The 25,502-nt window shown below is 38.9% G+C and overlaps 1 protein-coding gene across 10 annotated transcripts in view; it reads left to right on the plus strand.

The window, feature by feature from the left end:
• mybpc1 (myosin binding protein C1) overlaps positions 1-25,502 on the plus strand; it is a 144,198-nt gene that overhangs the window by 12,077 nt on the left and 106,619 nt on the right. For all 10 annotated transcript variants that reach the window (XM_051928509.1, XM_051928478.1, XM_051928494.1 and 7 more), the window contains exon 2: positions 8,832-8,867. In XM_051928509.1, coding sequence (XP_051784469.1) covers positions 8,832-8,867 — 36 coding nt within the window. The remainder of the gene's footprint in view (positions 1-8,831; positions 8,868-25,502) is intronic.

A 25,502-nucleotide genomic window follows, 5' to 3' on the forward strand; every position in this document is an offset into this window, starting at 1 on the left:
TATTTTAATTAGAAAACCTTTTTTTTGATAAGAGTGAAGGTTTGTTTTGCACTTCAGTGGTTACATTTTGCTTAACAATACCTGGTTGATTTTTCCATTAGTATACTTACATTAGAAATGATCATATTATTAATTAATGATAATAATCCAAGTAAATGTGGTATACCTTTGTTTTTGTTTATTAATCTGTGGAAAGCACCTTGAGTTGCATGTAAACATTCAATAAGGTGCTATATAAATAGAGTTAATATAATTGTAATAGTCTAATCTGCGTGAAATATATTACACGTAGTGCAGTGTAGCTTGTTTGTAAGTACAGTACTTTTATTTTTCAAAGAGGACTTTCAAAACTGTATAGAGAATACAGGAGGCTTGGGAAAAATGACTGAGGGATTAACAGTCATTCTGTTATACAAGATAGAGATTTTAACCAATTTGTTAAAATTCTTGATTCATGTTACAAAATCCAATGTACAATTTTCGGTAGTTTCAAACATAATTATGCTGTAGTGCCATGTCTGACTCACTCTACACAAACTCCTGTCCAAATGATACCATGATAATCAGAGTCATTTTCAAGGACATGCTCCAGCATGACCATGGTCTCTTCCTTCAATGCTGCCAGCAACTGGATGGTCTGCTTTCTCAGACTCCATCTATTGACATCTTTGACAGCCTTAATCTATTTTATGTCAGCACTTGCTGACATTCACAGAAATGGTTTTATTCCCCTCCCCAAAAAGTGCTATGTCCCCTGCCTTTTAACTGAATCATTACCCATGACTAAGTAGCACGATTCTTGTACACTTGATTCCTGAAAGGGAGAGATGGAGTGGTTTTGTTGAGAGATTGCTGGAATGGGTTGGCCTTTTATATACGATATATACATGTAAAGCATAGTTTAGTATTCACTATGGCATCAACATATCGGTACATTTTTTTCCAAAGAGGACACCTCCACTCCTCTTTGATTCACTAAAATGGTACATACGAAAGAATTAAATAAGTAATGTAAATCATAATGCCCATCACTATATTCTCTCTGATTGCAGACTCCCATTAAAGTCCACACTGATCAAGGTCACTCATGCACACTGCTACTGACTTCTGGGAACTAAAGTCCTCTTGCTGCATCTTCATCCCCATAATAGACTGATTATTAAACAACAGTAAACAGTAACATCATGTACAAACAGCCTAAGGAGAGTGATGATTTCACTTTCCCATTTTTATGGGCCACTAAAGCAATAAAACAACAAATATGAACCTTGAACAAGATGAATGTACAACTGTATACAGCAGCTCCAATTCATTTGTCTCTTATAAAAGTTTGCCTTATTTCTCAAAACATCCTCATTTAAATAATGCCCTCACCGTTCTTGCTTTTAAGGCTAATGCAACTTAAGCATCTCACCCCATATAGCTTGTGAAGCACTTGCAGACTGCTGCCTGCCATTCCTGCTAGTGAGCAGCTTTCTGTACTCTGCAACTTTATTTTCTTGCAAACACAGTAATAAACCACAAATAATTTAACACTATAACAAATTTTTAAAACATATTTTCATGGACCTCCCACAATTTATATTTGATGACTTTCTGTGGGCTTGAAGGAGTTAATTAGTGGGCCTAGACCCCATGGGAAGTATTTGCACCTTGGATTACACTCATTTAATATGCTTTTTTAAAAGACCCCATTACCCACTCAAAAAATTATTCATTGGAAGAACTCAATTAAGTTATGTGCAAAACATCCATATAAATGTATTGAGCAGTTCAAACTCAGTTCAAATGAGTTACTCTAACCAGAGTGCAAAGAATTAGATGAACATAACTTATTTTAACAAATGTAAACATACAACAGTTGTTATACTAAATTATTGAATATTAAGAAATTTTAAATCTGCTGATTGCACACTCTTGCATCATAAGATAAACTTCCTATAAATTAGATAAACCCAAAAAGCAAACCTTTGCTTCTAGTAATTTTATTATGACATTCTATTAAACTAGCAAGTTCTCTGATAAATAGGGAAAGACTGCTAAAACCCAGCTACAGTATATCTTTACAGAGAGGGTGGTCCCTTAGCGCAAATTACCTAGAATTATGCTAAAAAGGCATGTTTTGTCACCACAAATAACCCAAAACTAGTCAAACATTCTAGAGAACATGACAAAAAATAGTTCTATGTGAAATCCCCTTCTCCCCCACCCCTCACTGGTTTTTACAAACATAAATTAACCAATTTATTATGACAAACATGCAATTTGTACTAGAAACAAATAAGTAAAGGCTACAAACATGCTTATTTTCAGTTGAATTAAAGTACTACTAGCTAACCCCCGGCGTAACATACGCCGCATAATCAGGCCGCTTTTTTAATGATTTTTAAGCACAGGGAAAAAATTAACATTTGAAAAATCCGGAGGAGAGGGGAAGGACGCCCATTACGCCCCATCCGTCATGCTTGTCTGCTGATTTCTCGTTCAGTAACCTGTCAGTAGTGATGGGCGGAGTGAAGCCTCACAAAGCATCAACACGTTTGAAGCAATTGTGTCGGAAATCGTATCGAAGCTTCGAAGCATTTGACACTCACCTCTCTTGGGACACCTCCTGGCCATTTTCATTAACGTTACAGAAACTTATGATACACTTCAATGACGTCTGTTAAAAGTCGTATTGCTTTTATTTTTTCATAGCTACAGACTGACACCAAAGAGAAGGGTTCGTCAGCAGCTTGTAGTGTGTGATGTCTAAAAAATATAAATATAACTAACGCCGACAGGCAGAATGCACTATACGATAGCAAGAGTTAAACAAAATAAGACGCCTCACCTCATGGATTCCCGGCTCTTTCAATTAGTATTTACTTTTGCACTGTATCATTATAATCGCTCCTGTTATTAGTATTATAATTAACCCTGATCTTTACTTGAGATCACATTTAATAGCCTTAAATGTTTTCTTTGGTCTGTCTTAATTAAAACGGAGTAGACAGAAAATAAAGGTTTATCCCTGTACTTTGCCATGATATAGGTAAGCACATTTGAAAAAGAAAATGTGAAATCCTTAAATCACAGATGTCATCATTCGATCAAGTATTAAAATCTGCAGTGCTTCGAAAGCTCGACACAGTGTCAAAACCTGAGTATCGAGCGGCCCATCACTACCTGTGAGTCACGTAGAGTTTTCATTGTTGTTTGCGATTCTGGCCGCTTTTCGCGTACTTAGTTGTTCCGGAGTCACAGTTGAGAAACAGTTTTTTAATGTCTTTTAAGCACAGGGGAAAAAATGAACATGTGGCCCGGTGCATTCTTTAACTGCCTTGTGGCGCTGTAGTAGTACAGATGGTTTGCAGTAAGGAGGCAGTGGAAGATTGTGGGTTCGCTTCGCGGTTCCTCCCTGTGTGGATAGCAAATTATCCGCGACAAACAAACTGTTTTACATGCTGCAAACCAATCCGCACCGCTTTTTCAATGTTTTTTAAGCAGAGGGAAAAAAATGAACATTTGCAAAATCCGTAACGCTGCTTTCAGTAAGTACAATGCACACGCGTTTAATTTGTCAGCCACTTTTTGCCAGCTGTCTTTTCTGGTTTGGGCCGCTTTTGCAGTGTTACCTCTTGTGTATATTATATCTTGAAATCCTTTGACTTGCTAATTAACTAACTAACACCCACCCACTCAGCTTGTGTGAAAAAAATGCGCCCGTTCTTTTATCATTTTGTTGCAGCCTATCAAAGACTTGCTGATCATGTTTTGTAGACTCAATATATATTGGCTTTTCACTCAGCACGAGGGCGCGCATTCATCTCGGATTATTACATCTTGCTAGACTAATCTGCTACACGGCTGTGTTTGAAAAACCGACTTATCCTGGATGAGTTTAACCGGCATTAATGATTAGGAATCTGGTTGAAACAAAACCCTGCAGCCACAGGGGTTCACCAGGACCGAGTTTGGCAAACACTGCTGAACAGAGACGAAACCGACTCAGGTGAGGAGTGGGGGCGGGCAAAGTAGTTGCAGCTATTGATTATTCAGTGTTGTTTGCCTGGGTGTCTGATCTGCTCAACAGGATTATAAATAAAAGGAAAACAATGTGAAGGCAATGTCACAGGTGATCCTGTGGTATAGTGGGTCCACAGCTCCCCTTCAAAAGCCCATTTTTAAATAAATAATCATCGCACTCACAGTGTAGCGAGGGGCGTGGAAGTGTGGCTGAAACGGTTTCCGGGTAGACTCGTGCTTCGGGCATTTCTCCCCTGTGCAGTGTGTGAGCGAGTGAGGAGAGAGAGAGAAAGCCGGTACGTTAGAGTGAGCGAGAGCAGGCTCGAAGGCAATGTGTTCCTGTGGTATAGCGGGTCCATAGCTCACCTTCAAAAGGCCATTTTTAATCAGGCGACTGACAGTAGTGGAGTCAGGCACAGAGAAGGTCAGCTGCAGAGAGAGCGTCTCGACTGTTGCAGGGCCTGAAGCAGGTGAGACGCTAATGAAAAAGAGGCACAGGGCTTATTGGTTTTTAAAGACTGCTTCCTTCATTGTGTTTTAACTTCAGTTTTAAAGGATTGCGCGGCTCTCTCTTGCGCTGCCTGTGTGTGCCCTCTGTCTCTCTGTGGCGCTGCCTCTGTGTGTGTGCGTGGCTCTCTCTCTTGCGCTGCCTGTGTGTGCCATCTGTCTCTCTCTGGCGTTGCCTCTGTGTGTGTGCGCGGCTCTCTCTCGCACTGCCTCTGTGTGTGTGCGTGGCTCTCTCTCGCGCGCTGCCTGTGTGTGCGCTTGTCTCTCTCTGGCGTTGCCTCTGTGTGTGTGCGCGGCTCTCTCTCGAGCTGCCTCTGTGTGTGTGCGTGGCTCTCTCTCGTGCGCTGCCTGTGTGTGCGCTTGTCTCTCTCTGGCGTTGCCTCTGTGTGTGTGTGCGTGGCTCTCTCTCTTGCACTGCCTGTGTATGCCTCTGGCTCTCTCTGGCGTTGCCTCTGTGTGTGTGTGTGTGTGCGCCTCTGTCGCTGCCTGTGTGTGCGCGCGGCTCTCTCTCTCTCGCGCTGCCTGTGTGTGCCTCTGTCTCTCTTTGGCGCTGCCTCTGTGTGAACCAAGATTCCACTGAGGTTGACTAATGAAAAGTCAACGTGGCTCAGAGCTGCAAGTGGACTGTGGCACAGACAAACAGAAATGACGGCATGTTTTTCGAGGCGTCGTGTCCGAGTTCGTGGGCGTGGCTGTGATTTTTTCGTTGTATCCAATGGTCTAAGAGTTGGTGGGCGTGGCTCCTTCCTGCGTGCGCCATTGGCGTCTTACTTGTCGGCGGTTTAGTGAATCCACGCCCCTTCCGGCGTGCTTTCCATGGTTGGCTACTTGTCTTCTGGCTTAGTGAATTATATATATAGATAGATAATTTCACAACAATAAATTTTCCTAATAATTTTAATATAATTGGTAATGGGAATATATCTAAGAAATGATTTCTGAGAGTGGTGTTCTTAATTAAAGTGATGAAATCCATTTATATTGCTTCTACGCAAATCGTACCTCTTAATGTGACACCCAAGAAATTTAAAACTGTTGTACTAGAAAAAGCTATGCAAAGCCTTAAAACCTATTCATTTTGAGTAAAGTCTATTAAATTAGCTGATTAATTGCATTCAAAAATGATTCTTGGAGTAGGTTGCTATTTCTTAATATTTCCCAGTATCTACATTTAACATATCCTACATACTGTATGCTTTACAATGTAATCAAATTAATATTAAATTTACCAATTATGCACCAGTATAGTTTCAGGTTTACTAAGTGCTTGGGGTAAAAGCAGCCCTGCTGCTGCTAGTTCAAACAGGAGAAGCCATTAACTGAATATTAAGCAGAAAATGAACTACAGAATAGTAATAATGGATGAATGAATCACTAAGTGAGCCAGTAAAGGGAAATACTGATCAAATCAGTAAGTAAACTGTGCTTATTTTCGAGTCTCGGGCCGTGGCACCAAAAATCTTCCTGCATTTGTGCTTTTTGTCATTGTAGGCACTATGCTAAAACACTCACACTGTTGTGCAGCTCCTCAACACACGACTAAATTGCAGTTTTAAAACAGATGAATTTCAATATTCGGGCTTGGCTGTATTTGTAAAGTGTTAGTTCAATTTTTTGCCATTATTATTTTTTTATTTAATGATTTCTAGTGCATGTGGGCATGGGAAAAATATGATGGTGATGCTACAATCCAAGTCCTCATCTTTATATAACTGTTAAATAATAAATGAACAATATACAACTTATAGAATGAAAATGTCTAAATGATGAAGCTTTTTTTTGTCAAACACATTCCAACTATGCTGCAGTTTAGAGCTTGAAAATATATTAACAAAAGGAAGATGGTCGCATGTGATGTTTTAGGCACTATAAAACACAGTAAACAAAAATGAAAATGGATATTTCACCTAACAAAATCTGTCATGAGATCATGACAAGTTTCATTATTATATTTCCCGTGGATTGGTGTCACAGCCTAGGTTACTTAGGCATTGCTACTAAGATACACTACTGGTGTTCACTGTGAGAAGGATATATAAATATTACTGTTAATTTATAAAGCAAAAGTGTTTCTTATTGCCACCTTATGCTGGTTGTTTCTTAACATACATTTAATGTCTGAGAATGCTTTTGTCACACTGAATATCCAAGTCTAAATTCAGTTGACCCAATTATGATTCTCATCTGAGGATGCCAATTTTTAGTCTCAGTGATTAACCTTGAACTACCTTTGCTAGACTTACTGTGCTACCCTACGCAGCCCAAGGTCATTATTTTATGTAAGTAACAAGGCAGATGTTCAGGAGGTCTTCTGAATAGGATTGCCAATTATATGATTCCACACCTAAGTATCCATAATACACACTTGAGTGAGAGATATAGACTGAGATAGAGGGCTACACTCATGAACCATGTAGTGATGTCCCAATGCATACTAATGTTTGGGTACCAATTAGCGATGCTCTAATTGATCAGCCACCGATCACCGGATTTTCACTACAAAAAAGACTATACTGATCAATAAATTGGCTGATAAAAAAAGATTTTTTCATGCCTCTGCTTTTCCAGGCTTTACAGTAATTTAGTTCCAGCAATCCTTTGCACATTAAGGTAACTGAGCCAGTGCACGTCTTTTTTTTTTCATAGAGAACTTGCTGTAGTGTAAACAAAGCAAGTCACGGCTTGTTTTACTAGAGTCAACTGGAATATTAGCCTTTACGTTAAAGAAAGTGGAGTAATAAACTAAGAAAAAGGAAACAGCAAAACCATCCTGTGCAATCACAACACACAGCAAGTAAAGCTACTTCAATGAATTCAGACCTTTTTATTATGTCCTTTAAATTAAAACGGACACCATTTGAGTTTGGACAGCGAGTGCAGCAGCCTATATTTTTAATTGAAAAAAAGAAAAAGGCAAATTTACTAAACAATACACTGGTTAGCTTAACAGAAAAAAATATCTTTTACTTCTAAACATGATCAGCATGTCAATTTTCTGTCTTTTCAATAAAGAACTTGTGAATATCTGATACATTTGTGGCTTTTTTATAGCTTTGTACTGTGTTAATTATTTGTTGCTGTGTGTCATACAGTATAAATTTTGGAAAGAAACCATTATTTCATTATTAAAATGGTAATCCATATTTATAATTACACCTCAAGGATAATGACTGTCTAGCTGATCAAAAATGTATATTTTAACAGTAAAAGAAATTCTGAAAACTACCTTTTAAATAAGACATATTTCTGATAGGTACATTACAGAAAAACATCAAAAATATTACAGCTTGTAATTATGAGAAGCATTTTATTTTCTGTAATGTATGTATTATGGAAAAATATTTAGTACAGTACATATTTTATTAGTGTGTATTTTAAGGAAATTGTACTTGAATATTTTTATGGTCACAGAACAATAGTGTACAGGATTTGATTTTGTTAATAAAACAATGTCATATGTTGACTAAAGTTAGTAGAGTTTAACAACGCGTAGATGTCTACACTGCGATAATAACTAATCCACAACAATGTGTCAACTAAGTACTGTAACATCAGATATCTGTTAAACACTAGGTATCAAAACAATTACACATAATGCTATAATTACTCCAGTACACCACTAACTTTAGTGTAGTGGCAATTGATGGCTAAAACTGGAATTTTGACAAATTTAGATTTCTAAACACATCTGCAAGTGACCAACTGTCACTCTCTCTTTTCGCGTTCAAACCTTACTTGCCGTTCTTTCCTGGAACCGAAAATTTGGCTTCGACATTTCAACCTAAGTAAAACGAAAACGCACCTATCGTCGTTAAGCAAGCGTGTAGAACTTGCCGCGCTACATACAATTCAAGTGCGTGAGGACCAGGCTAAACCATTGTGGCTTGAAGGGGAGGGGGTACAATTGAGACTACAAAGATTGCTACTTTTGGCAAAATGTTTTAAATGTAATTTCAATAATCATCTAATACAAACTGGTAAAATCATGTTCCAAAATATTTTAGGGCCCCAATCAGTCAAAGACACTCATCCAAACCTCCAAAAATTGGTCCTTCGGTCACGAGCCCCACGCTCATGGTGTGATGTTCGTATAGGAAGGAAGGCGCGGTTCGGAACACACGCTCCAACATTCACACGGTTTTTCTCTTTGGCCATCCTAAACTCTTATTGTACTTCTGGCTTTTATTCAAATAAATAAAACCAAATTATATGACAATCATTCTTTTATGTCTATTTATGTTTCCGTTTATTTATCATAGTGTTAGTTTCACTTTTAATTTTACTTAAAATGCTCTTTTTTTGTTTTTGCCTTGTAGAAGGGAAAGATGAGAGACCAAACCCAATACCTGAAGGTGAGTAATAGTTGGCCTTTGTACTGTTAGTAGGTGTTTGTTTAATACTCTGCTGTTAATATATAGCAAAAAATATTTTTTCTTTCACTTTTTTCACTTGTTTTCACTTCTTTTTTTCAAATTTAAATGAAATAAGACAATGTGGCTTAAGAAGAGAATTGATTTTTTTAATCATACGGTAACAACAGCATAGTTTTGTGCAGACTCTTAATAAGTTGCGAATAAAGTGGACTGTGTGGTTCTTCGTACACTTCAGAATTAACTTCATTTTTAGATGCACTAATAGTTTTAATTTGATTTTCAAACCAAACAAAGGAAAAAAATACAATTCTTATTGTCTCCAACAGTTGGTCTGGTACGTACTGTCTAATTACGGAGTGAAAGATGAAATATTTTGTCTTTATGTCTTATGGTTAGAGCCTGGCCTCCAACAGGGGAGTAAAAGCATTCATTGTGCTCTTGGGTGCAATAATATCCACTTGCAGAACCACAGCACCATTTGGGTGAAGAACGGACCAAGTGGTGTATCTTTCAAAAAGATTTTTTTTTCTTGTGAGAAGCTATGAAGTCCGAAACTGGAAGTCTGTTGTTCCTTGTCATTTTGAATAGCTTTTGTCTTTTGTGAGGGTGTCTTCAAGTACCATATAACGCACTTTTGAAGAAAGTGGTAATTCATCATTACCTGCTGTTAAGTTGTCGACGATGCTAGATAATGTAGTTTCTACAGTACATATTAAACAAAGCCAGCTAGCGTTTGGCAAGGTCCCAAAATTGCATGTATTGAAATAATTGTTTTGATGTGAGGCTATATTTGAGGCATAATTGTTTAAATGATTCAAAATATACTGTCTGTATAAAATATCCAAAGGTCTCAGTACAAAGCACCTTTCATTTGTATTTAACAATGGTGAGAATGTATGATTTTCTGGTATGAATGCAATTGATAGTAGCAACTCGCACATAAAATAATCTTCTGCATTAATGCCATACTCAAAGTGATTGTTGAACCAAAGTAATTCAGCTTAGTTGACTAGTGATCATGACTAGTACACAGAGCAGAGTGAGAGTAGAATTTGTTTCTTATGGCCTGCTAAACTAGTAAGTTACTAATTGATAGAGAAAGCTATGAAGTGCCGTCTCCCCAAAGCTTTGGACTTGGAAGAATTATTTTTCTACTTGTGGTCTGTTTTGCTTTTAAATACACAAATTTATTATTGTGTCCAGAATTTAGAATATTCATTTTAACTGTTTATTTTCCTGGATAATATAATAATAATATGGGATTGAGCTATGGCCTTCTGATAATGTCTTGTTTTAAACTTTGTCAGGTTTCTAATATTAAATGTGAATACATTTTAAAGTCATAATATGATTGTGACTCTGAAGTATGTGAGCCATTTCAAGGCAGTTAAAGAAAGCTGGTCAGATGTGTTCAAGGCTATCGCAGATATCACAAGTCAATAAATGATGTGTTTCTCTTTTGCTTTTGTTTTGGTCGTTTTTTTTCATTATTTCTTTACTGTTTGTGAGGTTCACTTGCACCGCCAGTTTGGAGTGGGTTGATATGATAAAAAAACACATTATTGGGGGCATGGCCTGTGGTATCATTGGGTTATGGTCACATAGTCATGGCAGCCATTTTTAAGAGTATGCTGTGTACTTAGTGTCTGTATTTTGTTCTAAGTAAGGTCATATCAGCAAGAAGAAGCCACTTTCTCAAGTAATTTTATTTCTGCATTAGATTTTGATTTTGAATTTTTTTTTTTTTGCTTTAGTCCTGATTACATGTTCGAATTGGTCTTTTATCTTGGGTGCCAGCAGTCCCTTTAGTGCCTCACATTCTACTCTTTTCATTCACTCTTTTAGAATGTTGTTATTCTTCTTTTTTTTTTTTTCATAAAGCTAAACATCACAATGTCCTAGTAGTCAAACAAATTCTAATAATGTATCAGATATAGCGGTTTACAGTAATCCCTCCTCCATCGCGGGGGTTGCGTTCCAGAGCCACCCGCGAAATAAGAAAATCCGCGAAGTAGAAACCATATGTTTATATGGTTATTTTTATATTGTCATGCTTGGGTCACAGATTTGCGCAGAAACACAGGAGGTTGTAGAGAGACAGGAACGTTATTCAAACACTGCAAACAAACATTTGTCTCTTTTTCAAAAGTTTAAACTGTGCTCCATGACAAGACAGAGATGACAGTTCTGTCTCACAATTAAAAGAATGCAAACATATCTTCCTCTTCAAAGGAGTGCGTGTCAGGAGCACAGAATGTCACATAGATAGAGAAAACAATCTCTAGCAAACAAATCAATAGGGCTGTTTGGCTTTTAAGTATGCGAAGCACAGTGGCACAAAGCTGTTGAAGGCGGCAGCTCACACCCCCTCCGTCAGGAGCAGAGAGAGAGATAGAGAGAGAGAGAGACAGAGACAGAGTTTGTTTTTCAGTCAAAAATCAATACGTGCCCTTCGAGCTTTTAAGTATGCGAAGCACCGTGCAGCATGTCGTTTCAGGAAGCAGCTGCACAAAAGATAGCAACGTGAAGATAATCTTTCAGCATTTTAGACGAGCGTCCGTATCGTCTAGGTGTGCGAACAGCCCCCCTGCTCAATCTCCATACGTCAGGATCAGAGAAAGTCAGCGCAAGAGAGAGAGTAGAGTAAGCAATCTAGCTTCTCGGCCATCTGCCAATAGCGTCCCTTGTATGAAATCAACTGGGCAAACCAACTGAGGAAGCATGTACCAGAAATTAAAAGACCCATTGCCCGCAGAAATCCGCGAACCAGCAAAAAATCCGCGATATATATTTAAATATACTTACATATAAAATCCGCGATGGAGTGAAGCTGCGAAAGGCGAAGCGCGATATAGCGAGGGATCACTGTACTACAAAATCTGTCTAGAGAAAACAAGAGAAAAATAGAAATGCAAAGGAAAAAACACAACACAAAATTTATAATAAAGATTCAGATAACAGGAAATATCATGAAATTTACATGTTCATTTGGAACCAGGAAGTTTTATGGAACTTTCTTTAACATATTTAGAGCAAATAAAGATCTATCTACTTAAGTGAGTGTTGAGTCTGGGTTTGTAATGTAATGTATCATATCATCAGCCTAAAGAGATATTTTTACTCAAGTCTTTTTTTTTTCAATTGCATAAATCTGTGATAATAATTGAGACAAGAGCTAATAAAATCAGCTGCAAAAGGCATCTTGGTTCAGTATTATAAAGTGAAATAATCCAATTTATGTTGTTCATACAAAGGTACACTTCTGGTAACAGTTTAATCCAGGTACAAATGCAGACAAGGTGAAAAATGTCTCCATTTTGACACTACTAAAGGCATTTTCTACATACAGTGATAACAAGACCTTAGGAAGGTCTTCTGGTGTTTGGGTATATATTATGAACATATTTAGAAGATTTCATGTTTTCTGAGCTTAGCAAATACAGCCTAATCTTGTAAAAATATAGATGGTAATATCTTTGTCCATTGGGACGCCTGCCTTTACACACACAACATGATTAATGACATCCCATTCTTAATATGGAGTAATATTCTTTAATATGGAGTTGGCCCACCCTTTGCAGCTATAACAGCTTCAAATCTTCTGAGAAGGCTTTCCACAAAGTGGAGTGTGTTTATGGGAATTTTTGACCATTCTTCCAGGAGAGCATTTGCAAGGTCAGGCACTGATGTTGGACGAGAAGGCCTGGCTCACAGTCTCCGCTATAATTCATCCCAAAGGTGTTCTGTCGGGTTGAGGTCAGGGATTTACGCAGGCCAGTCAAGTTCCTCCACACCAAAGTCGCTCATCCATTTCTTTATAGACCTTGCATTGTGCACTGTTGCACAGTCATGTTGGAATAGGAACGGGCCATCCCCAAAATGAGCAAAGTTGGGAGCATGAAATTGTCCTAAATGGTTTTGTATGCTGAAGCATTAAGAATTCCTTTCAGTGGAACTAAGGGGCCAAGCCCAACCCCTGAAAAACAACCCCACACAATAATTCCCCCTCCACCAAACTTTACACTTGGCACAATACAGTCAGGCAAGTACCATTCTCCTGGAAACCGCCAAGCCCAGACTCATCCATCGGATTGCCAGACAAAGAAACGTGATTTGTCATTCTAGAGGACATGTCTGCACTGCTCTACCTGTGGCAGTGTGCTTTACACCACTGCATCTGACACTTTGCCTTTCACTTGGTGATGTAAAGCTTGGATGCAGTTGCTCGGCCATGGAAAACCATTCCACGAAGCTCTCTACACGCTGTTGAGCTAATTTGGAGGCCGCACAAAGTTTGAAAGTCTGTAGCTATTGACTCTGCAGAAAGTTGGCGACTTCTGCACACTCTGTACCTCAGCATGCGCTGTCCTTGCTCTGTGATTTTACGTGAACTACCACTTCGTGGCTGAGTTGCTGTTGTTCCCAATTGCTTCCACCTTGTTATAATACCACTAATAATTGACCATGGAATATTTAGTAGCGAGGAAATTTCACAAATGGACTTATTGCAAAGGTGGCATCCAATCACGGTACCATGCTTGAATTCACTGAGCTCCTGAGAGCGACCCATTCTTTCACAAATATTTGCAGAAGCAGTCTTAATGCCTGGGTGCTTGATTTTATACACCTGTGGCCATGAAAGTGATTGGAACACCTGAATTCAATGATTTGGAGGGGTGTCCCAATACTTTTGTCAATATGGTGTATAGGATAGTTTTGATCAAAATCCTTATATCTTTGCACACTACACAAGTTGGCCTATTTAATATGTATTCTAAAAGGTTTGTAATTTTAAGACATACAATTATCTCTCTACTGTTTATTACATGGCTAAAATTATTGAGCCTAGTTTAGCAGAGTGCAAGCAGCTTTCCTGCTTGATAAGAATTTGAGTTATGTTCAATCTTAAAGTTCTGTCCAGCTCAGCTATACACCTCTTGTGACTTTTTTTTCTTTATCAAAAAATATCTATTTAGATCTTCATTTTCATTACATTCTGTTGTATAGAGTATCTTACATTGTTCTTTATATTTACTTATTTCAATACGTTTAGTAACTTTGGTTCAGTCTACATCGTTTAATTTCTAAGATAGCATTGTAAAATAATTTTTTTTTATGTAATTGCTGGGTTTTCTACATGGTCATAATAAGAATTACATGACTTAAGTAACAACTGCTTCCTATTTTGTTTACAATGTATGAACATTTATTGATAATAAGAAAGGTTTATAACAGTCAGTCTTGATGATTTCCACAATTAAAGTAAAAAATGTGGATAAGTGTTAGCTTTAGCAGTAGTATGGCAGGCTAAATTATATACTTTTGTCCTAACAAAAATACATTGCAGTGTAGATTATCACTCGCTTTAGGGGTCTGCAGCTAAAATGTGTGTCACCCATAATAATGTGTGTGTGAGTGTGCTGTGCTGCACATCAAATGATCCCCTGGTTGGCTGCAGACCCATCCCAACCCCCCTACCCTAAATTGGATTGAGGATGTTTAGAAAATGGTTTTATCTTAAAAAGACTGGAATGCTGTGATTATAGTGTGTCCCCTGGAGTATTCACAGAAATACAGTGAATGCTGTGAAGTATAGAAAAGCTGATGCCATATACCAGTGAATTTTTTGGTTAAATAAAACATAAACTTACAACACGTGTGTTTGAAGAGGTTACGACACTACTAAGGTGTGATAACACTGAAAATTTGTAATTTACATAGCATTCCTCCTTTTTAATAGTAGAATGTATAGCAGTGACATACTATAAATATAATGTAGCATTGATATTAATTTTATGTTTATCTAGATAAAAAAATTTTAGACATTGCACTCTGCAAATTTAGGACATCTCCTCTCCTAATCGCAATGATTTCTCACATTTTGAACTGTAAAGATACTTGCATTCTTTCTTTATCAGAAGGTCTGAAGTGATTTAAGCTGTTGATCCTTGCCTGTTTTCACAGCTGACAGAACATACACTTGTCCCATGAGATGACATTTTATTCACTAAGCACTGATGTAAAGACTCACCCACCATTAATGCTGACCTTGGGAGCCTTGATACTATGTTTGCATAAAGAGGAGAATCTCTTATAATCCTGCAAGCATGCTGTAATTTTTTATGGACTGCATTTTAGCCCAGTGCTTTATGCTACCACCGCACAACATCATGGTTCAAATCCCAGCCTGTTTCTTTGTGTGCATGTGTGGTTGTGTGTGAAGTTTTCATGTTATCTCCAATTCTTCTGAGATTTACTTTGAGTTCTGTGGTTTCTTCAAAAAATTGCAAAAGTTAAAAAATTGGAAACCTTGTTGAGTGTAATTAACAATGTAATACCACCCTGTCACTTTTATGCACCATCTCCCCAGTGCCCTGAACTGGAATAGATGGTTAGAAAGTGGATGCATATACAGGTGCTGGTCATAAAATTAGAATACAGTAATCCCTCGCTACTTCGCGGTTCACTTTTCACGGATTCACGACTTCGCGGATTTTATATGTAAGCATTATCTAAATATATAACGCAGATTTTTCGCTGCTTTGCGGGTTTCTGCGGACAATGGGTGTTTTTACTTCTGGTACTTGCTTCCTCAGTTGGTTTGCCCAGTTGATTTCATACAAGAGATGCTATTGGCGGGTGGCTGAGAAGCTACCCAATTAGAGCACGCAGTTAAGTTCCTGTGTGCTGCTGATTGGCTCAGCGACGGAGTGTTGCATTAACCAGGAAGTCTCATCTCACTCATTCAGCATTAACGTGCTACTGCTTCAGGGGCCGTGTCCAAGCGCCAACAGAAGATGCAAATGATTGCAGAAAAGGTAAAAGTTTCAATGAGTCCACGATTCTTTTTGTTTAAAAAGGAGGAAAAGCATATAAGATCTACGGCCGCAGTGTCCTTTAACCAGGGCGCAAAACGAGTTGCAAGTGGACGTGATAAGGCAGTAGTCTGGATGGAATCTGCTTTAGGAATCTTTGCAACAAGGTCGACGACGTCATGACCGCCTACAAGCTGCTACATGTACTTCGCTATACAGTAAGTGTAAACTTTTCTACCGATTTCATATTGTTTAGCAGTTGTCCCTGTTATTAATAGAGTAAAGGGTGGGTTGTAAACAATACAGGGAGGGTTTAAAAACGTCCAAATACACGTTAAATAATTAAATAAATATGGTGTCCCTACTTCGCAGAAATTCAGTTATCGCGGTCGGCCTTGGAACCTATCTCCCGCGATAAGTGAGGGATTACTGTATCATGACAAAGTTGATTTATTTCAGTAATTCCATTCAAAAAGTGAAACTTGTATATTAGATTCATTCATTTTACACAGACTGATGTATTTCAAATGTTTATTTCTTTTAATGTTGATGATTATAACTGACAACTAATGAAAGTCCCAAATTCAGTATCTCGGAAAATTAGAATATTGTGAAAAGGTTCAATATTGAAGACACCTGGTGTAGCGACCCCGGCTGAATGATGGTCAACTCTCAGACTGATGGTTTATGAATGTTTATTTTCGTTTCCATAACCTTGTTTCATAAACACACCGTAAGAGCTATAAAAGGCAAAGTACAAATAAAAGGCATATAAATAACTTAACATAAACATTCGTAACATTTGTTTTACATATAACAGAGAAATTAATACCTTGTTCACTTTTCAGCGAGGTGCTTGTTTGTTAACTCCATATGTCGCCATTTTCCTTTCCTATTCCCGGCAAACTGCACAATTAATTATGCAAACCAGGAAACTCAATAACTTATCAAAATAAAAGTCACGCAAATGCTGCAATTCAAGCCCTGCTGAAGTATCATGTGTCCTTTACACTCCCACCAAATCATTAAAGATTTAACTATAATGATTTCAACACTAACAGACAATTGATAACAGCATTTTAAACAACAAGCTCAATGAAATAGCAAACTAATTGAGGTAAAGGTCAAGTTGTGGAGAGTGTTGAGGAACAGATCTTAACTAGTCTCCAGCAAAAGGACCAGCTTCTGAATAGGGCGTTCAACTACTGACGGTTTGCTAAGCCTTTCTCCCTTCTTACCTAGCTTCTGGTCTCCGAGGTGGATTTTGACCCTCCTTACAAGTCCATCTTTGTCAGTTTTGGTCTCTACTATTCTACCTAAACGCCATTCAGTTCTAGGTAGATCATCTTCTTTCATTATTACTATGTCACCTATTTGCAAATTTCTTCTTGGTATGTGCCAGCGCTGTCTGAGAGCAATGTTAAAAATATATTCCTTCCGCCATCTGCTCCAAAATTGCTCTGCAAGATATTGAACATGTCGCCATCTTTTCCTTGCATACATGTCCTCCTTAACAAACTTTCCTGGAGGAGGCACGGCAGCAGTAGATGTTAGAGTCAAAAGGTGATTAGGGGTAAGTGGTTCAAGACTACTCGGGTCATTAAGGTTGTCAGTGGTAAGGGGACGGCTGTTTACAATTGACATTGCCTCATATAAGAATGTTCGCAGAGAAGAATCATCTAATCTTCCAGAAGAGAGTGACAGAGTGATGTTAAGCACATTTTTTACTGTCTTGATCTGACGTTCCCAAACTCCACCAACATGGCTTGAGTATGGCGCATTCATGTTAAAATCGCACTGTCTCTCAGCAAGAAAGGCCATTATTCGTTCATTATCGACTTCTTTAAGTGCTTCCTTTAGCTCATTTTTTGCTTCGAGAAAGTTGCTTCCTTGATCTGACTTTATTTGGCAAACTGCACCACGTATAGCGATAAAGCAGCGGAGCCCATTGATAAAAGCATCTGTTGACATGTCATCCAGCATTTCTATATGAATGGCCCGAGAACAAAAACATGTAAACAGAAGACCATACCTTTTATTTACTTTTCTACCTTCTTTAGTAAGAAATGGGCCAAAACAATCCATTCCACAATATGTGAATGGAGGTGAAGGATCCACTCGTTCTGGAGGCAAGTCGGCCATTCTTTGTTCTTCTATAGGTCTTCTGTGCTTCCTACAGATGATGCACTGCTGAATATGACGTTTTACTACTCGACTGATGGAAGGAATCCAGAAACCATTTGATCTGATTTCATTAATTGTAAGACCTTTCCCTTGATGCTTGATTCTTTCGTGACAATGACCAACTATCAAAGTTGTGATGTGATGATTCTTGGGCAGAATTGTGGGATGTTTCAGCGAATCGGGAAGAGAAGAGCTACTAAGTCTTCCTCCCACCTTGAGCACACCATCTTTATCTATAAAGGCATCAAGAGAAAACAGACTGTTATGTGAAGGCAGTGGAACTCCTGTTTTAAGTATCTTTAGCTCATTTCTGTAAACTTGTTTCTGCAGTGTTTTTATTATAAGACTCTTTGCATTCTGTCTTTCTATTACTGTGGAAATTCCATCTGATTTGTTCTTTTGAATTCTTCTAAGAATGCGTGCAACAGCTTGAACTGCACGTGACCAGGATGAAAAACTGATCAGACGATCTATGAGGCTCTTTTGCTCTGTGACTGTTGTGGTTAGCACTTGCGATACTCTGACCTCAGGATCTCCAATTGAAAGCTCTGGGATCATATCTGAGTGTGAAGGTAATTCTCTTTCCCAAAGAAATTTGGGCCCTGTAAACCAGTTTGACGAAAGCAGTTCACAAACAGTAAGACCTCTAGAAGCATGGTCAGCTGGGTTTTCAGTAGTTGGAACATATCTCCATTGTTGGGTAGTCGTGCTAAGATGAATCCTCTGTACTCTATTTGCCACAAATGTGGAATCTGCGTGCCTCATTGTTAATATATCCCAAAACTACCTTAGAGTCCGTCCAGAAGAACTCATCCATATCAGAATACTCAAGTTCATTCTTCAAGAGACTACTGATCTTAACTGAGATCACTGCAGCCATCAATTCTAACCTGGGAATAGTTGTAACCTTTGTAGGAGAGACACGTGACTTTCCCATAACGAGGGTGCAATGAACCTCTCCAATTTCATTCTTAAGTCTCAAGTATGAGCTCTGTCCGTATCCACAAATGCTAGCGTCCGAAAAATGATGAAGCTCGACCTGTACAACTTTTCCAAAGCTGGCAGGTACATAACTATGAGGGACGCTTACATGTTTCAAATTAATTAAATCATTCTTCCAAAGCTCCCACCGTGGCTGAAGCTCGTCATGCAGAGTGTCATCCCAGCTTATGCCCTTTCTACACATCTCTTGGAGAACTCTTTTACCATTAAAAATGAACGGAGCTACAAATCCTAAAGGATCGTACAAAGAGGCAATAGTGGAAAGAATTCCCCGACGCGTTGCAGGCTGACCCTTGAGACTGAAATTAAATTTAAAACAGTCTGATTCAATATGCCACTGGATTCCTAAAGCTCTTTCTATTGGCAAGTCATCAAATGTAAGACTGAAATTTTTTACATCACTTGCACGCTCAGAGGGTGGTATGCTGTCTAGGACAGTTGTGTTGTTTGAAACAAACTTGTGTAGCCGGAGACCACCTTTGGCACAAAGTTCTTGAGTCTCCCTTGCAAGCTTAATGCCCTGTTCTGTACTGTTAACACTTGTAATTCCATCATCCACATAAAAATTTCTTAGGATGAATTGGGAGCTTAGAGGATATAGAACACTGTTCATTTTTGCTAAATGTTTCAGCCCATAGTTTGCACATCCAGGAGAAGAAGCAGCACCAAACAAATGTACTTTCATTCGAAACCTTTGAGGGTCTGTGTGTAGATTTCCTTTCTTCCACCAAAGGAAGCGCAAATAATTCCTGTCAGGCTCACATACATGAAATTGATGAAACATCTTTTCTACATCACACATAAGAGCAACATTGTGCTGACGAAATCGAATAAGGACTCCAACCAAACTGTTCATTAGATCAGGCCCAGTGAGAAGATGGTCATTGAGACATGTTCCTTTATATTTAGCAGAACAATCAAACACAATACGCAATTTGTTTGGCTTCTTGGTATATTCCTCATCACGGCATTTATCATCCTAAGTCTCACCTTCATTGCCTTCATCTTTAACTTCCTCTGCATCACCCTTTTCTATGATGTCTTCCGTGAAACTCATAGTGTTCTTTGTACTTATCATTTCTTTGCAATTTCCTCTTCAGATGGTCAAGCCGAATAATTGCAAGTGACTCGTTGTTTGGTAGACTGGGTCTCTTCTTGAATGGTAGGGGCATTTCATAGTGGTTAAGGCTGTTTTTCTTAATGCCTTCTTGCAATTTTCTCAGAAAAAGGATGTCATCTTGAGAGACCCTTTTCTCCTCCTCATTAGTGTCTTTGAAATCTGATTCCAAAACATGAATTGCATCTGCAGGTGTCATCAGGGGGAGCTCTTTAACTGTGACTCTATAGCATAGACGTATATTGTTAGATGAATCCATATGTGGTGATGAGGGCCCTACAATACTCCATCCTAAGTCGGTGCACACAGCATAAGGCTCTTCATTTTCACCCTCAATTACCTGCCTAGGCATTAATGCTCTTGAGCAGTTATAGCCTATAAGAAGTCCAGCTTCACAGTCTAGCAGTGGTGGGATTTCATTTGCAATTTCTGACAAATGCTTCCACTGTTGTGCTGTTTCGCATGTAGGAACATGGGAACGGTTTAATGGTATGCACTCTTTAGTGTATGCAGAAGGAAGGTCAATATAAACCTGGGAGTTGTAACCTCTAACACGAAGTCCAAAGACCCTTTCACTCTTCACAAGTGTGTCTCTTCCAATCATGGTAGACAGTTTTAGTTTCACTGGAAATTTATCTGCTCCTAGTGCATCACTTATGCCTTGGTCTACAAATGTAGTGTCACTCTGAGTATCAAGCAGAGCATAAACAAGTTTTTCAGCATCTGGGCGGCTACATGATGACACCCAGACTGGCACAACCATGGAGGTACTTGCTTAATGTCTTCCTTCTGTCACAGTGAGCGCTACTGCAGTAGTTGTTTCATTACTATTAACTTCGTTTGAGGTTTCAAAAGTTGATGTTCTTGCCCTTGGCACATAGCTACTGTCATGAAGACATGTGGGATGCCTTTTCTTACAGAGGTCACAGGAGTGATGACGACAGCAGTCTTTTACATTATGTCCAGGCATCAAACACCCGTAACAAAGTTTCCTTTCCTGCACAAATTTCCGTCGCTCGTCCAAAGGCTTGGACATCAGCCCTAAACAGCTATGGAGCTGATGACCATCATCACTACAGAACATACACTGAGATCCTATACTGATCTTAGTCAAACTTTGACTATTTTCACGAACACTTTGAGTGTTAAGGACACTGGCCATGTTTCTCTTGGTTTCTCTGAGATTCTGTTTCTCACCCTTCTGCTCTGAAGCATGAAGAGCAGTAAGAGAGGTTATTGGATTACATGCAATCTCTGCTTCTGTTGACAGAAAAGCTGCAAATTCTTTAAAGCCTGGAAACTCTTGAGTCTCTTTTAGGGTTAGTGTAACCTGACGATTCCACTGAGATGCTACCCAATCAGGTAGTTTTTGTACAAGTTTCCGATTTTCTTCACAGTCATTCAATATCTGAAGACCCTTAACATGAGGCATCGCATCCTGACATGCATTTAAAAAGTCTGAATAATCCCTAAGTCCGATAGCATTTTTCGACTGGATCTTTGGCCAGTTTGCCAGTTTTTCTCTAAATGCTCTCTGAATGACAAATGGCTGACCATAACGATGGTTTAGCTTGTTCCAAGCATCCTGATAAGCTTCATCATCACTTCTGTAAAATATTCCATCTAGGATCTTACGAGCTGGACCAGCTATATATTTCTTGAGATAGTAAAGCTTATGAACTGAAGAAACGTTCTTTCCATCAATAAGCGATACAAAGGAGGCCTTCCACTCAATAAAGTGAAGTGGATCTCCACTGAAAATAGATGGCTCTGGCACTGGAAGCCTATTCAGTGTTATGCTGTTTTGTAACGCCTGCACAAATGAGTTTGTGTTTTCGTGAGGAGATGTTTCTTCATTGAAGGACTGACAGGTGACTGGTGCAGGAATATGTCTTTGTTCTGTTATGCTGTAGTCAATCGGCAGGATGCTGGCCTCCATTGCAGCCTCATGGTTGTAAACTTCCAGCCTAGCACGTGCTGCTCTCAATCCCTTTTCAGCTTTCAGTCGCTCCAATTCACACTTGTGAGTCTCTAGCTAAGTTCTTTGGTGTTCTTCTATTTGCCGTATTCTTTCTTGCTGTCTTTTTTCTTCCATCATAACTGTAAATTCAGCCTCCTTTGCTGCTAACTCTGCTGCAGCATCTGCCCGTTTTGCTGCCATGCATGAAGTTGCAGAATCGTTGCTGGATCTTTTGCTTACTCTTGAGACTGTAGAACCATAAATGGATCTAGCATATTCATGATGCAGAAGCTGACGAAGACGACATTTTTCTCTTTCAGCACTAAACTCACCATCTATGCCAGCTAACCTCTCATATGCAATTTTGGTAATGTCAGCCGTCACTGCTTCACATGCATCTACTCTGCGTCTTAAATCTGAAGATGGTGTGATGTTATTTCGAATGGCCACATAAATGGCTATGACATCACCTTTTCTCTTTTCAAGTTCATCAATCAGTACAGATAATTGGCTTTCTGTGATGTGTGTCTTAAGCTGTTCTCTTACTTCCCGAGCTTGAATCTTCCACTGCTCATACAAATAGTTTAGCCTTTTTTTCCTTCCTTAGAGCTTCTTCCTTTTGAAATATAACCATTTTTTCTGTGGGCTTTCGCTCACGACCACAGCGACGAGGGTCAGCCCTTTGGAGTTTTTGTTGAATGCTAGTCTGCATTTCTTCACTACTGTAAATCACTTCTTCTAAGCAATCTCTCTGGGCACTCTTCTTCATTTTGAAGCAAACTATCTGGCTCTAAACCCTTTAACTGGAGACTATCAACCTGCTCCTGCAATGCTCCCACACCTGAAAGAATTGGACCTGGCTCTGTCATCTTACTCAGTGAAAGAGTAAAAAAGAAAACACTTGTATACACAAATAAACCTAATACAATACAAAGATATCAATATCCCTTAGTAACAATGTTAAAGAATTATATCAATTTTAAAAGCCTTGAATTAACTATGATTCTGTCCAAAAATTACAAATGAACAATCAGTCAGATATTTCACAGTTCCCTTGTAAGAGCAAACGCTAAACCTTTAAACAGTAGTTACAGAATAGTCCAAATAGCCAAATTCTATCAAAGGGTCAGGATTAATCCCTCTTCATACATATACACACATATATAAACCGTTTGTTTTTCTCTTAACTTTACTAATATATACAGCCCCTTTTTTAATGTCAACAGTACTCACGGTGACGTTATAACCGTTTACGCCTGCATTTGACCATCGCACCAAAATCCATTCGTCAGCTGCCGCTAATATTTAAAAATCCCTTGCTGAAGTCCTCGTATTGAAATTCTTAAACTGTACTTTCTTTTCCTTTGTAAAGTGGAAACTGAGCGTCACCACTTCGCCTTTAAACTCCGTTGCAAATCAGACGAATCACCGGCGCTTCACCCTTAACTCCGTTACGATGGGTACAAATCACCAGCGCTTCACCCGCGACTTCAATTCGGCAGGACGACAGGACACGATGAGTGGTCAAGCTCTTACTGTAGCGACCCTGGCTGAATGATGGTCAACTCTCAGACTGATGGTTTATGAATGTTTATTTTCGTTTCCGTAACCTTGTTTCATAAACACACCGTAAGAGCTATAAAAGGCAAAGTACAAATAAAAGGCATATAAATAACTTAACATAAACATTCGTAACATTTGTTTTACATATAACAGAGAAATTAATACCTTGTTCACTTTTCAGCGAGGTGCTTGTTTGTTAACTCCATATGTCGCCATTTTCCTTTCCTATTCCCGGCAAACTGCACAATTAATTATGCAAACCAGGAAACTCAATAACTTATCAAAATAAAAGTCACGCAAATGCTGCGATTCAAGCCCTGCTGAAGTATCATGTGTCCTTTACACCTGGTGCCACACTCTAATCAGCTAATTAACTCAAAACACCTGCAAAAGCCTTTAAATGGTCTCTCAGTCTAGTTCTGTAGGCTACACAATCATGGGAAAGACTGCTGACTTGACAGTTGTCCAAAAGACGACCATCGACACCTTGCACAAGGAGGGCAAGACACAAAAGGCCATTGCTAAAGAGGCTGGCTGTTCACAGAGCTCTGTGTCCAAGCACATTAATAGAGAGGCGAAGGGAAGGACAAGATGTGGTAGAAAAAAGTGTACAAGCAATAGGGATAACCGCACCCTGGAGAGTATTGTGAAACAAAACCCATTCAAAAATGTGGGGGAGATTCACAAAGAGTGGACTGCAGCTGGAGTCAGTGCTTCAAGAACCACCACGCACAGACGTATGCAAGACATGGGTTTCAGCTGTCGCATTCCTTGTGTCAAGCCACTCTTGAACAAGAGACAGCGTCAGAAGCGTCTCGCCTTTGGACTGCTGCTGAGTGGTCCAAAGTTATGTTCTCTGATGAAAGTAAATTTTGCATTTCCTTTGGAAATCAAGGTCCCAGAGTCTGGAGGAAGAGAGGAGAGGCACAGAATCCACGTTGCTTGAGGTCCAGTGTAAAGTTTCCACAGTCAGTGATGGTTTGGGGTGCCATGTCATCTGCTGGTGTTGGTCCATTGTGTTTTCTGAGGTCCAAGGTCAACGCAGCCGTCTACCAGGAAGTTTTAGAGCACTTCATGCTTCCTGCTGCTGACGAACATTATGGAGATGCAGATTTCATTTTCCAACAGGTCCTGGCACCTTCACACAGTGCCAAAGCTACCAGTAACTGGTTTAAGGACCATGGTATCCCTGTTCTTGATTGGTCAGCAAATTCGCCTGACCTTAACCCCATAGAAAATCTATGGGGTATTGTGAAGAGGAAGATGCAATACGCCAGACCCAACAATTCAGAAGAGCTGAAGGCCACTATCAGAGCAACATGGGCTCTCATAACACCTGAGCAGTGCCACAGACTGATCGACTCCATGCCACGCCGCATTGCTGCAGTAATCCAGGCCAAAGGAGCCCCAACTAAATATTGAGTGCTGTACATGCTCATACTTTTCATGTTCATACCTTTCAGTTGGCCAACATTTCTAAAAAATCCTTTTTTTGCATTGGTCTTAATTGATATTCTAATTTTCCGAGATACTGAATTTGGAACTTTCATTACTTGTCAGTTATAATTATCAACATTAAAAGAAATAAACATTTGAAATACATCAGTCTGTGTGTAATGAATGAATCTAATATACAAGTTTCACTTTTTGAATGGAATTACTGAAATAAATCAACTTTGTCATGATATTCTAATTTTATGACCCACACCTGTATACTGTATATGAAAGGGGTGGCATTTTTGAGGGTGTTTTGTTACATAGTTTTATCAGGTAATACAGATGTCTCTGAGATAATGTTCAAACTAAACTTGGTGCTATTCATAAAAACAATTATTTAATAAAATATGTTAATAAACATATAGCCAAAAGTATGTCAATGATTCATTAAGTCTCCTCCAAGACTGGGCATATTAAAGACCACTACCAGAATATTTTTCTCTTTAAATGGTGACATTAGCCATCAATCTCATTAT

The sequence above is a fragment of the Erpetoichthys calabaricus genome, chromosome 1 (genome assembly GCF_900747795.2).
Source record: "Erpetoichthys calabaricus chromosome 1, fErpCal1.3, whole genome shotgun sequence".
Lineage (NCBI taxonomy): Eukaryota > Metazoa > Chordata > Cladistia > Polypteriformes > Polypteridae > Erpetoichthys > Erpetoichthys calabaricus.